General features: G+C 36.6%; 1 protein-coding gene across 1 annotated transcript in view; it reads right to left on the bottom strand.

The window, feature by feature from the left end:
• Positions 1-200: 200 nt before the first annotated feature.
• LOC129249491 (uncharacterized) overlaps positions 201-13,185 on the bottom strand; it is an 88,926-nt gene continuing 75,941 nt past the window's right edge. The window contains exons 2-6 of the mRNA XM_054889341.1: positions 3,661-3,786; positions 3,368-3,409; positions 3,219-3,286; positions 782-985; positions 201-682 (exon numbers count right to left, since the gene is read on the bottom strand). Coding sequence (XP_054745316.1) covers positions 545-682; positions 782-985; positions 3,219-3,286; positions 3,368-3,409; positions 3,661-3,786 — 578 coding nt within the window. The 3' untranslated portion in view covers positions 201-544. The remainder of the gene's footprint in view (positions 683-781; positions 986-3,218; positions 3,287-3,367; positions 3,410-3,660; positions 3,787-13,185) is intronic.

Raw genomic sequence — 13,185 nt, 5'->3', positions numbered from 1 at the left:
AGAAAAAAAGAAGAAAAACAAAAACTTACAAATATGGAAATAAATAATACAAACCAAGACAGTTTAAAAAATGCAAGGAAAAAACTATAAATATACAATTTAGTAAACACAATATGGAAAAGTTGGCATATATTTTTCGTTTGAAGTCTTAAATCTTAAATTTTTAAAAACATAAAATATATATGAAAGTGCACATCGGACACCATACAACATTAAATAAAAAGTGTAAATAATTGCATGTATTAAAAACACAAAAAGTTAGTCCTTAATTAAAATATTTAAAAATTGCAAAATATGAAAAACGTTTTGATTACACAATGACTTATACACACTTATGTGAATGTACTTTAAAATTAAAGTCTTCGTAAAGCAATCCGCATTTTACGTTTCTTAAGTTACACTAACGATTAAGAAAACATCGAATTATTTCCTTTTCATTACAAAAGAGTAATAAAAATAAAATAAAATTTTGTGCGTACAGCACAAATAATTTAACTAGAAACAATTTGCTAATAGAAGATTTTTAATTACAAAATTTACTGTCTTAAGATTTAACAGGAGTCACAACAATGACATTCGCATCCTCGTTCACAGCCACGTTTTCAGTTTTATCCTTCTTTTTCATAAACATTAATGGCATCATGCCCAGAAGACAACCTATTGTTATGCCGACAATGCGGCCCTGGAAATAAAAAAGGAAAAATAAATTAAATTAGAAAAAATATGAAAAGTTTTCTTCATAAATTTTAACCACTTTTCGGCACTCGCAATTTTTACTTACCAAATTTGCTGCATGCCGACTTGATTTCATTTCCATTTGGATTGGCGTCAAGTCCGGTAAACGGAAGCCCATCATTTCGCAACCACGTTCCACGTAGTAGGCCGATCCAATGCCAAGTATGTCGCTCACCGTATTGCCGAGACCAGCTGCGGCCATTGTAGATATGCACATGAAAGCGCCAAAAATGCTTTCGATTGAGTCGCCCTGTAAATTCGAAAATCAATGGATATCAGATTGGAATGAAAAGCTTAAAAACAGTAGTAAAAATTATAGGATTAGAATGAAAAATTCTAGGCCCGTTTTCTCGACTGCCTGTTAATAACCAAGAAAATTATTGACATAAAAAATTCAATTTATTTTTCTCAACAACCAGTTAAATTTTTAGCACAAAAGAAGTATAGAAAATAAACGGCCAAAACCATATGTTTAGGTAAATAAATGGTAAATATCTATTATGCCTTGTGTGAAAAAGGGTTTAAAGCTACATCGTTAAAAGCAGAAATGGACATAAAAAAAGAAAAAAAGCAAATACTTCCAGTGCCACTGTCAGTGGGTATTCGCAGTTTTTTTCTTAGGAGGCTTACGGAATACTTCATCTTCTTTAGGCTGCACTCTCCTAATAAGCTTTTTGTTCTAAGTTCTTCCTTGATGTTATGTTGTCCCATAACAAGGAAGGGTTCGATTGCTTTCAGTACCGAAGCCACATTCTCTGCATGCCAATGCATCTGCCGCTTTATTACCATGTGTCCTAGGACCCACGTAGGCTGGGTTAGATTATCGTGTTGCCACTCTCCATAAGGTTGTGGAGGGAATCTACTTGGGCCCAAGGACCCATTTCTCTTCTAGTGAAACCAATTCGCCTCTCGGATAAACTATAAAATACTGTGAATCGCTACTGATTACAAATCTGCTGGACATCCGAAGAAGTAAGAGTTTAGACAGCGATATCGCGTTCTGTCAAAAGCGGGGCAGTATCAGAGGACCCGTATAAGGCTGATGCGATTGTGTGCTTTCAGTAAATTTAGGTTCTCTATGCTCTCAAGGTTTATTGAGAGGATTTTACTTCAAAGGATGATACAGCCTATTATGCAACCTGACTGCGACTGAGAAGAGCTATTTGCACATTCCGGAGTTTTCTTTCTAAATTGATATTTGCACCTAGCCAGATGGCATACACCTCCGCTTTGAAAATGCTGAGAAAACTGCTCATCAGCTTAGACAAATTTGCTTTGGGACCAAAAATCCCAGCGCTTATGCGAGTACTTAAAAGGGAGCTGAAGCTCCTCACCTGCAATAGGTGGTGATTGGTCTGCTATTACAGCATTCAGGAACCTGATTCAATTGTGTTGGCCGCTTGGGTCTAAATCATCACAATGGAGCTGTCTAAGCCAGCACTAACCTACTGAAATTGGTGGTGCCAGTTCTTGTAAGCCCATAGAATTTGCTTACCTTCTGCTAAGCTTTTCATTGTATGACGGAAAAATCTAGCTTTGACTGTTGTCTGGGAATATCATAAAAAACCACCAAAATAAAAATAAAACTTAATTGTAAACTCTAAATAAAAATAAAACTTAATTGTACAAACAAATAATGGAGCGAGTTGAAGAGAATCGGTCAATCACTTTTGTTGGTAGATATTCGCAGTAATAGTCCGGGAGCCAGGGGTCGATTTTGGACTGCGTTTTTTACCGTTAAATTCTTGACTATACTTGTGATTTAGCTTTCATGAATAACGAAAGTGAACGTCAGCTGGCGCGCCCGCGGTGGGTATGATTGTGGGAGGGTACGAAACGTGTCGAAAAAAAATTTCTACCAACTCATTTTATATCGGTTGAAATTTTTTCCATGTATTATTGACATTTAGTAGAATAAAAAAAAATAGTCATCTGCGCCGTAGAGCGGGGACAACACGTTAGCTGAACGCAATGATACATTCTTGCTTCGGCTGACGGTCTTCCCACCGCTATAAACGTAGCTGACCATCATTATTATATTTTCATATGTGTCCAAAATTATGTAAAAAAATTTCAATCGGCATAAGAAGTTTTACTTTTTAATTTATTTTACAAGTTCGCCTGTTCAGCTGACGTATTTTCCTCCCTCTACGGCGCAGCTGACTATTTCTTTTTATTCTACGAAATGTCAACAACACATGAAAAAAATTTCAGCCGGTATAAAATTAGTTGTTAAAAATTGTTTTTCGACACGTTTTGCAGCATCTCACGCACGTACCCACCGCTACTGTACCAGGTGACGGTTGGTTTCGTCATCCATTGGATGGCGTCTGCCTTCAGTATTAAAATCAGTCGGCATGAAATGATGAGGTCAAAATGACCCCTGGCTCCCGGACTATAACTGACCGAGCCTCTCCCACAATTGCTCAGTAAAGCTATACTCGTATATGTATGTAGCCTTTAAATTGGAATATTTTAATTACCGCAACTATCATGACGAAATTATCCAGGAAGCCGAAAGCGATGAATGGCACAGCGTTGACTACGCAAACTGAAAAATTTGAATAAAATATTGGTGAATGCAGTAAAGACTCATAAATTTTCAAATGATTAAATTTTTAAAGGTACTCACTTCGACGCAAATCTGCCATGGTGGGAGCGGGAGCCTTAGCAGCTATTGTGAAAAAGCAAATAAATAACGAGAAAACCACATTTACTTATTATTTTTAAATAAATTTATAAGGGGTTAGTAATTTGGATTTCACGTAAATTTTTGCCATAATATGAAAACGAAAGCGAATTTCGAAAACGAATTTAGTTCAAAATTTTACTCAAAATTATAAATATTTTAAATAGAGGAAAAAAGTGTGTTAGTGCTTTCTTTAGTTTACTTGTGAGATGAGTTTTTTTCTTTGTTCATTTTACCCGCTTTTTGTTTGAGCCAATCCTCGGGAAAGGCACAAAATCGGCCTGTGGGGTCAACATCGCCAAGACGAGGCACCTGCGAGGGGCGGCCAAACCGTGTACGCCATTGTGTTGCAGCCAGTTTGCCTTTGTGTTGTATGCCATATCGCGTGTGTATGTGTGTCGCGTTTATTTGGGAGTTTAGTATAAATATTTCGTTTGTGTTGCCATCAGAATTGTCATCAGCAGCAATTGTGTGCGTATTTTTGTTATTGTTGGTGGTGGCGGTAGCGGTGGCAATTGTGATTGTGCCATTGTGTTTGTTTTTGTGCAGAAAATATCCATGCGAAAGAATAGAAGGAGGAAAGCAAAATAAAGTAAAATCAATTCGTAAATTGGAAAATAAAATTTGTATAGCAGGTTTCTATGCTGCATTCGAAAAGTAATGTAAATAAAATTTTTTTAAATAAACGAACTCGATGATAAATTTAAATATTAAATATTTTACAAATTATCAAAATATGTACGTGCATTTCTTCTAAAATAATTTTTAAAATTCCAATAAAATAGAATAAATTAAAAAAGAAACCGCTAATCTACGCTTATAGACTAAAAAGTCTTACAGATACAGCCTCATTTATTAAATAATTAAATAAACTTACTTTTTTACAATTATTTTCTACATCTCATAAAATAAAGTTTCAAAATAAATAGTTCCGTTATATTCCGCGAATAATTTTTTGTATGCAAAAATCGTACCAAAGTGAAATTATGGGTAAAATACGCATGAACTTATGGACTGACCTTATACATATGTATATATGTATGTACGCTAATAAATATGTTCAGAATGCTCCAATTTGCACCGAACAAAGGCTTTTTCGACATAAATTGCACAAACCAACAAAAAAGGATTTAAAAATCATTAAATTAATTCTCAAACTACAATAAATTAAAAATAAGTTAACCGATTGGAATACTGGTTTTTGCTATAAAACTTTGAAATGTTTACTAACACTCCGTGTCAATCATATTTATTAATTATTTATTATTACTATTAAAAACTCTACTAAGCGGAAGGAATCAACTGATTGGCTGACTTAACTGGGATCATGACATCGATTTTCTTACGAAAAAACTGTGCTTGTGTAGGTGATATACGAAAAAAATCAACACAACCCCCACTCATATAAGTTCGTTGTAGTCTGAACAACTGAGTCAGCGAGTCTGTGAACACGTGTGAAATGAGTAAGCCGAGTACCCGGCGATGTGGCAGCCGAAGTTGCTCTCATAATTTTGCTTGGGAATAAGCAGGGGAAATCAAACATAAAAATGATATGCTCTCTGTTTTCTATATTATCGATTTGTTATTGTGTTGCTCTCTACTATTTCGTATATACCTTGTCGTAACGGCAGATTAGCGCGTATTCTCGTAAAAGTACATTAGATAGAAGATAGAATAAATATAGCCTTCAAAGGATTTATGTTCCGCCCGGAGCATAACTGTTAGATCTTACTTCAGATGGGAATAGCACGGGTTGGAATTACCCAGAAATCAGGGATATGTCCGCAACTAAATATATGAACAGACGCGCCTTTTGGGGACACATTCCATCACCCTCATTATAGATTTTGATTGATAATGCTTTGATTTAGAATTTACTTGCGCATGGTAGTAGTTGCCAATTCCCAGCCTATGCCGAAGACATTACAATTTCAGTACCCAGGAAACATTTACAACAAATGGGCGAAATACTACGAAACGCCCTCACGAACTTAGTGTCCACCCAGCCAAAAGAGTGATAGTATTCTTTGAAGCGATTTATATAATTCTATTTTTAAAATCACTTTTATTAAATTGGAAAATTTTCAAATAGAAAACTCGATAGGAACCGAAACTACGAGGAAAGGGCAGGAAGGAAACAATAATAATAATAAGTAGGAGAAACCTCGTAAAGAGGCGTGAAAGAATACGTGAAAGAGTTGAATAGCTTCACTAAAACTGCGGGAATACAAATATAAAAATAACAAGTAGAATTTAGGAAATTATTCGTACCGAGAAAATAAAATGTGGAAAATTTTGCTCAGTTGTAAATTTTTAATCAAATAAACACAGGTTGTTCATATAAGTTTCTAACTATCAATTTCAATGCTCTTCACAAGATTTACGTATTTCATACAGCAGTGTGAATTTTTTCGACTAATGCTACTTCCTACACTTTAGGTGAATTGAGCAGTTCTGAAAGTTTACTTACTCACGATCTCGTGTATTTACATTGTATTAAGCCATAATGGTGTAGATCAAAATTTTTAGCAAATTTTTATTTTTTGTAATGTTCATTATTTTTGTATACAAGTATAGTTCTATCATATACATAAATTTTCCATTTATGTGCGAATATAAAACTTTTCATCCAAATTTCACGCCTTTTAAATGGAATTTTTAGAAAGATTATTGGTATGCAGTTTTATAGCTTATTAAATTTTAGTACGTAGTAAGTGCAAGTAAGTAACAAAGTGCAAATTTGAAGTTGATAAACACTCCTGTTGATTTTAAATATAGTGTTTTTATTAGTTGGCGGTGTTGCGTGTATTCGCTACGTTGAGAACTTTTTACTTCGCTTAATATTTACGCTGTGGTTTTTTTTTTGGTTTCAAGAATCGTTTTGCTTCAGGACAATTTCTATATTTTTTATTTAATTATTTATTCATTTATATACCTTGTGTTGGACTAAAAAATCGAACATTTTTTTATGGCATATTCTATGGAGGTTGAATTAGTTTTAAAGGTTTTTTTCGAAGATTTGGGGCTTTATTGTGAAAAAACGGTACAAAATATTTTATTCGAAGTATTGGCCATCGCTAGCTACAACTTTCGCCCATCTTTCGGGCAATTTCCGGATGCCGTTTCTCCAAAATTCTGGCCGCTGCTTGGCTATCCATGACTCAACCCATATTTTGGTAGCCTCGTACGAGGAGAACCGCTGGTCCGCCAAATCGAGACTCATATGCCGGAACAAATGATAATCGGAGGGAGCTATGTCTGGACTATACGGCGGGTGGGGTAACACTTCCCAGCCAAGCGTTCCAAGGTATTTTTTGACAGGTTGAGCAACATGCGGCCGAGCGTTGTCATGTTGCAAAATAACCTTGTCGTGCCTTTTTACCGTTTCCGGCCGTTTTTCTTTCAATGCCCGGCTTAAACGCATCAATTGCAGTCGGTAACGATCCCCGTGATTGTTTCGCCCGGTTGGAGCAGCTCCAAATATACGACGCCGACCTGATCCCACCAAATGCAGAGCATGATTTTCTTGCCGTGAATATTCTGCTTGGCCGTCGACGTTGATGCGTGGCCGGGCAAACCCCATGATTTTTTGCGTTTTGGGTTATCGTAGTGGATCCATTTTTCGTCGCCAGTCACCACCCGATGCAAAAAACCCTTCCGATTTTGTCGCTCGATCAGCAATTCGCACGTAAAAAATCGCCGTTCGACGTCGCGCAGCTTCAACTCGTACGGGACCCAATGTCCTTGCTTTTGGATCATTCCCATCGCTTTTAGACGCTTGCAAACGGTTGATTTATCAACGCCCAATGATTCAGCAAGCTCTTCTTGGGTTTGGCACGAGTCCTCTTTTACCAATTCCCCCAATTCCGCGTCCTCGAACTTTTTGGGCTGGCCAAGACGCTCCTTGTCTTCGGTGTGAAAATCACCACTTTTGAATCGTCGAAACCAGTACTCACATGTTGAAATCGACGGAGTATGGTCTGGGTAGGCCTCCTGCAGCAATTCACGGGCTTGGGCTGTATTTTTTTTCAAATTGAAGCAGAAAAGCAAAGCTTCCCGCAAATTGCGTTTCGACGGCACGAAAGTTGACATACTGGGAGCACGAAAACACTGCGTTGTTTATACTTCAGCGAAATGACAGATACTGATAAACAAAGCCTAGGGATGAGGCTTTGTCATGAATATATATTCAGTATTGCCAACGCGATAAAGTGATAAATAGCGCCATCTGTGTGTCACCTTTAAAACTAATTCAACCTCCTAATAAAAGTACATATCTTAAAAATATCAATTCAAAAAATCATAAAGATCGGAGCACTAGAACGAAAGTTACAGAACGTGGAATCGCGCGCTTTATCCATAAATAAAGTGCACGCAAAACTTTAGACGCGATTATCTCGAAGTCGTGTTTTTTGAAAATTACCGTCGCGGTGATCATTATGTATCAAAAACTATTTGACCGATTTGCCTAAACTTTTTTTTTAATTATTCGAAGTTACAAAATCTGAACGGTTCACTCTTTATAAATATTTGCATAGTTCGCTGGAATAAATTTTTTTTTAATTTTTCAACCCCTCAAAAATCGTTTTTTTGGTGCAAAGCGCTTTTCATATCGAGAAAAATTTTGTTTGGGTAAATAAACCATTCAGATTCACTAAAAAATAATTTTTCTACAATAATTATTTAATTTTTTTGATTTCAGTTGAGCTGCTCATGCGCTACCGCAAGCCTCTTCTAAAAAACGGCGTTTCGGGGGAGGGGCGATATCAACAATAAATAATAACATTTTTTAAAATAAAAACTCCAAAATGTATTCTTCGAGAGTTACTCTTCAGTATGATATATGCCTCATTTGAATAAAAGTTCTAAAACCTATTTAAAAAAAAATATGACAATCGTTCATTTTTTCGGTGTTATATACCCCTTAAATAATCATTTTATACTTTTTGGAAGAGATTGAAAATTATTCTCAACCAATAATATAACTTGGTTTTACACAAAACAAACTAAAAAACAAAATTAAATAAAAATATTTATCTGAACCAAAAACTTTAAACTGCATTTTTTTCTGCCTTTATGTGAGACAATTTCACAATGAAATATTGAAGGTAAAAAAGCAATAGCAACTATTCTATTGAAGCACGATTAGTCTACTATATATTAATGTAAACTACAACTTTTTGTCGGAAATAAAAACTAACTTGGAAGTACAAAAATTATTGGCTGAACAAGTGCGTCATGTGGAGGATACAGTTACAGCTATTCAAAGTGTCCAGATGGAACTTGGGGGGAAAAAACCATGACTTGCACCTAACTTTACTATGCTTCGCTCACTTTTTGACCGCCAAGTCAGGATTATCCTTACATTACTAACTACTTGACAAACTACCTGCACTTATTTCAATTAATTATAATTATATTTTAAGGGCTTTCTTAATTAATTGATATATTTTTCTTCTTAAAAGGAGCTTCTTGACATCGAGACTGGCATTTATTTACATACGTGCTTTGGACACTTCATCCACCCATGTGAAGGTAGGCTCATTTCATTACCAGCTTTCTGATATTGAGGCCTGCAATGCATTCACTGTAAACCACTAAGCGAATTGTTGCTTTTAAACACCCCATTTAAAAAATGATATATATTTTCCCAGAGATTTTTTTAATCCACTTTTACTCAAAATTTTGTAGAGTTAACAACCCAGTGTTTTTCTGTGAGAGCCGATTTGTCAAGAGGAAACTTAAAAGCTGTTTACTTTTATTACTGAAAAAGTATTACAAATAAAAAATATTTAATATTTAAATTTTTGTCTTGCAGTGGTAGGTAGGTAGGTAGGTAAGATGGCAAGAGTACCCCAGGTACACTACAAGTAGCACTTACGTGCCGTTTTGATACCATAAAGTGGACCACTACCTGTGAAAGGATTAAGGGAAGAGATAAAACCGTCTACAGCCATCCAGTGCTGTTGATGTAGCGGAGGAGAGAAAAGGGATGTAGGCTGGAGAATTTCATCAAGTCATCCCCAAAGGGGACGCTGAGAAATCTTAAGCGCCTAGCCGCCAAAGCCGGACAAAGTGTTCCACAGTCTCTTTCTCTGCAGGATCCCCACAGCTTCTGCAATGGGGGTTGTACGGAATTCCAAGCTTCCCCGCATGAGTGCCGATCACCCAGTGGCCAGTGATCACCTCAATGAGTTTGGAAATTGAATGGCGGGGGGTTCCCATCACCTTAAGCGTTCTGTTTATATCGTATTGAGGCCATAGTGCTTTTGAAATGGCACACGATGAGACAGACCTCCATCTGTCTTGCGCTTTTCTTAGAAAGAAGTTGTGTAGTTTCCCTTTAACGACGGCCAAGGGGATACCGATGTCTGAGAAGAGGGCAGCTGGATCCGGTTCTGCCGCCCCCTTCCCGGCAAGCTCATCGGCAATTTCATTTCCCTCTATATTCCTGTGCCCAGGAACCCAGATGAGGGAAATGTTTCCTGCACGTTCGAGGCGTTTAAGTTCCTCCTTACAGGAGTTCACGAGAAGAGAGCTGCAATACGGCGACGACAGTGCCTTGATTGCAGCTTGGCTATCGGAAAAAATATTAATGTCTCCCTCCCAACAGCGATCCCGAAGCATTTTGCATGCCTGCAGGATCGCGAAGACCTCTGCTTGAAAGACGCTGCTTGTCTCCGGCAGTTTATAGGAGACCGAAATGCGGGCTGATTTAGAGTAGACCCCCGCTCCCACTCCAGACTCCAGTTTGGATCCGTCAGTGAAAACAGAGGTACCTATATCCGTTCCGACTCTCCCCTCTTTCCAATCTTGCCTGCTCGGAAAGATAGCCCTAGCACAACCCTCAAAGCACAGTTTGCGGATGGAGAGGTCGGTGCGAATATCAGAGAAGGAAGGGGAGATCTGCTTCAAGATGATGCTATGTCCTACAGGAAGTTGTCTCCAAAGGCCAAACTCCTTCAGTCTGATAGCACTCTGAGCAGCAATGGATTTAAACTGCAGATCCACAGGAATTAAGTGGAGAATAACGTTGAGCGTAGCGGTGGGACATGTTCTATAGGCACCAGTGATGCCCACACATGCAGTTCTCTGCACTCTCTCTAATTTAGTGAAGTTGTAGCCCTTCTGAAGAGCTACCGCCAAACTAGGCAACCGTATGTCAAAATTGGCAGAACTACTAAGTTGTACATCCAGAGTACGACACGTGGTTTGAGACCCCATTTTTTGCCGAACATAGATTTACAGGCGTAGAAGGCTATATTGGCCTTCTTAACTCGATTTTCTATTCAAGTATAACACCAAGATACTTGACTTCCGATGAAAGTGTAAGACACTGGTTGTTAAGTCTAGGAAGCTTAAAAAGTGGAGGTTTGTATTTTCTGTTGAATAGCATCAACTCCGTTTTGTCAGAGTTGACTCTGAGACCGCTACTGGCGGCCCATCTGCTGAGTGTTTGCATATTTTCTTCGAGTCCAGTCCAAAATCTATAAAAAAAACTGTACCCATAAACACATAAAAGGCACTAGAAATAGACTTTCAACAAAATTGAAATTTTTTGCTTACTGCGTTGTATTCTGTAAGCATATGGTACATATGTATGTATCTACTTATACACACTTAATATTTATATCAATGTGGACTCATGTAATATGCCGTTGGTTATTAGAGGTGTGAAGCAACGCATGGCAGGGGTAGCAGTTTTCATTACACATAATTGTTCATATGAATTTCTGATGAGGCACGCGACTGAAAGTAGAAGGAAAGCAACCAGGAAAAGTGTAAAAGGTAAATGCAGCGATAGTTGAATCTCAAAATAGCAACAGCAGCTCGCAAGCACTTTTAAAATTAATATGCACATGAAACTCAGTAAAAGCAGACACAGTCCCAATAGCAAATTACACACCTGGTTGCTAAGCTGAAATTTGCATTTGAATCACTGTAATGTCGGAGGAGCGCATTTTGTGCTGGGTACGAGTATTTCTATATCAAAATATATATAAAGCAGTAAGAAGTTAATTACATTAAATGTCGCGTGTATGCCACGGTAGCTGCCATCATGACTGTATATGTGGACTTTTCCGAACTAATTTTTTAGTCCCATGCATACATACGCCAGCACCATACCCCCTTTAAAAGTTAAAATTTATGTTTTAAGTGCCATTGGCCACAATTACTTCTCGTTTCCATTTTGTCGCCAAGTCTTGTGACCTTGTTTGTGACGTTAGTCTGTATATAAATAAATATTTATATAAATAAATAAAGCGACAGTTGTTGAAATAAATTGGTGTGGGCAGCGTGAAATAATGAATGAGGGGATAAGCTGCTCAAATAATTAATGTTGCTCCACCAAGCCATCAAGGGAGGACCACGCACTAAAGCCACGGAAGAATGACAAAAATGGCGCAAAAATGAGCGAATGCCTGTATTTAATTTGAGAATTAATGAGTATTTATGAATGATATTTACAAAGGAAATTAAAAGCATATAAAGCGGGAAAATGTGAAGTTTTGCTAAAAGAAAAATAATTCGGAATTTAATATAAGCGGCGCCCCACCCAATGGTAATCACGCCTTTGACGTAGGTATGGGGTTCGATGCTTGAAAAAGATTTTTTCTATAAGTTTTCAATAGGCATGGGCAAACTGCCGGTTGCGTTTTTGCTATGAAAAAGATTCACATAAACATCATCTACCGCAAAATGACACTTCATTTGCTACTGAAAAAAATTTTAATTGCATTAATTTTTCAGCAGCGAATAGCAGAATTTCCATTGGGAATTTCAAATGCAAAAATAATATACGGAAATAATTAAAATACAATTAAATATACAAGAATTAAATGAACATTTTTTTTGTCAAGACTCTTCAGTAGACTGCTCCATAAAAAAAGGCGACGTCCAATGTTTTCTATTTTACACTTTTGAGTGCATTTATTTATTTACTAAATGCTTACCGAAAATTAACTATGACATTTGGCCTTAAGCTCGGTTTATGTGAAGTTTGCATTTGTGTATTTGTACACGCACACGCGTCTCTTGAATAGTTGATAGCTTAACTATGATTTGTGTTGGGATGCATTGGTGTAAGTTCCTTTAAGGTGTATTTTAATTTACGAATGCTACTTAAGGTAGCCGAGGTGGAATATGATAAAGTGAGCACGTGGCTGGAGGGGCGGGAAGGAGGGGAGATGTTGTTAAACAGATGTTCATGTGCAAGTTATATATTATAAGTAACTTTCCCCTTTCGCTCTCGCTCTCTTCATTATCTAACTGGAATAATTATTATAGCTATGTAAGTTATATATTTAATTGTTGTAATTGTTGTAATAGTAAATGGGGAACTCTTTCTCTCTTCATTTTAAGTATAAATCTAACTGTTAAAATAAATTGAATAAGTATAGTTTTTAATGTTAAAAGTAGTCTTCAAAGTCACCTTGAAGAGTAAAGACAAATTCAAACTTGTGCTATTTTAATAAAGATAAATTAAATTATAATAAACTAAAAAATAAAACTTCAACAATTTATTTTATTTTCAAAAATAAATTTAACTGGCGACGAGGATGGGATATGTTAGTTAAAACATATCCAGTGATAATCGGCAAAAGAAAAGTTTAAAATTTTCAAGAAACCGATGTGAACCGCAAATAATTCAAGTGGACATTACTAAAGTGTGGCAAAAAGCGAAATTTTTGTAAACTTAAAAACTAAAAACTAAACTAAAAAAAAATATTTCGTGTAATAACTAATCCGAAAGAATAGTT

The sequence above is a fragment of the Anastrepha obliqua genome, chromosome 5 (assembly GCF_027943255.1).
Source record: "Anastrepha obliqua isolate idAnaObli1 chromosome 5, idAnaObli1_1.0, whole genome shotgun sequence".
In the NCBI taxonomy this organism is placed as follows: Eukaryota; Metazoa; Arthropoda; class Insecta; order Diptera; family Tephritidae; genus Anastrepha; species Anastrepha obliqua.
This window is presented reverse-complemented; position numbering and strand designations above follow the sequence as displayed.